This window comes from Lycium barbarum, chromosome 7, assembly GCF_019175385.1.
Source record: "Lycium barbarum isolate Lr01 chromosome 7, ASM1917538v2, whole genome shotgun sequence".
Taxonomy (NCBI): Eukaryota; Viridiplantae; Streptophyta; class Magnoliopsida; order Solanales; family Solanaceae; genus Lycium; species Lycium barbarum.
The window spans coordinates 43,603,988-43,605,752 of record NC_083343.1 but is presented as its reverse complement, the minus strand read 5'-3'; the positions used below and the strand labels follow the sequence as shown (position 1 = coordinate 43,605,752).

Sequence of the window (1,765 nt, the reverse complement as noted above, 5' to 3'; positions counted from 1 at the left end):
CAGACCAACTGAAGTGCAATGGAAAGAAGGTTCTCAAACTTGGAAATTGATGCTACAAGAAAGGGATGATATGAGCATAGTATCTGGTGGGAACCAAGCAATGGATCTTCTTCAACATGTTTTGACAATTAATCTAAACTTGTAGCTTTAAATGAATTTTTACCACACCAGGAGCAGACTAATGAGATAGGAGATGATCTAGAAGACTTGATGGACAGTAGTCATTGGAATTATACCAAAATGCAGGATGTATTTTCAGAAGATATGGTAGAGCATGTTAGAAGTGAATTGGGGCATTTTTAGAGATCCGATGAATAAAATAAGCCATGGTGGATACATACAAGCACAGGGAAATTACTGTTAAGAGTGCATGGGAGAGGTTGAGACAAAGAAAACAAAGATCACAAGTTTATGAGAAATTTTGGATAAAAGGATTACCATACAAAATCTCCATCTTCTTATGGAGAGTATGGTTTTGGAAGTTACTTATAGATGAAGTTCTGCAGAAAATGAATATCAGTATAGTTTCAAGATGCTTGTGTTGTCATGTACAACAAGAAACAATGGATCATGTGTTCCTTACAGGGCCATTTGCTAGAAGAATATGGAACTATTTTTCAACAGCTGCAGGAATTATGGGCCCTTTCATACAGATCAAGCAGACAATTTTGATATGGTGGAATTTTAATACTGTGGCTAGATTGAAAGCTTTATATCAGGCCATTCCTCTATTAGTGATGTGTCAGTTGTGGAAAAGTAGGAACATAAGAAGACATGGAGGATCAGTTTCTATGTTAAGGTGATTCATGTGATCAATAAATATATCTACATGCTGGCTCAATACAGGTATCCTTGGTTGAAGAATATGCCAAAAATGTGGCCTTTGGTGGTTGAGTTGTTGGAGAATTACAGAAATCCTTTAACTTATAAACAGGTGAAGTGGAAATTTCCTAGAAATGGACACTTCAAATGTAACACTGATGGTGCATCAAGAGGAAATCCAGGTCCCAGTTCTGCAGCTTTTTTTGTGAGAAACAGTTCAGGAGCTTTCCTACATGCCATGGCAAGGATATTACAAGATACAACAAATCTTGCTAATGAGGCTATGGCCATTGAGGAAGGTATTAAGTATTGTATCTCACATGATTTGCAGCCAGTAATCATAGAAACAGCGTCAATAAAAATGTAGAAGATTTTGGATGGTATATGGGAAGTGCCTTGGAGTATATCTTTGACAGTTAGGAGCATTCAAAGGTGGAGGAAGGACAAGGATGTCACTGTGGAGCATGTATTGAGAGAAGGGAACAGTGTGGCAAATGTTTTTACTAACTTAGTTTTTTATTTTGCAGGTACAATTCAATATGATAATTTTCAGGATATACCATCTCAAGGAAGGAGGCTCATCAATATGGACAAGAGTCAAATGCCAAATCTCAGTATTAGATTAGCCAACATTCAGGATATTAACAACAACAGCAACAGAAGATCATAAGGATACATCAATGGAGGGTATATAGCTGGAAATAATGTTGTTTTGAGTGTGTGGTATTAAACCTGGTTCATTCTACTTAAAACAGTAGTATTTCTAGCTATGGAAGCCATAACAATCTCTCATTCAATGAAGTTTTATGAAGATATTTGCACCAGTTTCTGATCTTTAAAGCACAATTAGAACAGTCAAGAATTAGTATTGATATATGTTACAATTGAGCTCCTCAACAACCACAATTTCCTGAAGTCATCTTCATGAGATTTGATCCATTCC

General features: G+C 36.4%; 1 protein-coding gene across 1 annotated transcript; it reads left to right on the top strand.

Moving 5' to 3' along the window:
* The first annotated feature begins 326 nt into the window (after nucleotides 1-326).
* LOC132601473 (uncharacterized) lies at nucleotides 327-1,492 on the top strand. Its single transcript, XM_060314554.1, has 3 exons — nucleotides 327-799; nucleotides 847-1,121; nucleotides 1,350-1,492. Exons 1-3 carry the CDS (start codon nucleotides 327-329, stop codon nucleotides 1,490-1,492), a joined length of 891 nt encoding a protein of 296 aa, XP_060170537.1.
* The last annotated feature ends 273 nt before the right edge of the window (nucleotides 1,493-1,765 follow it).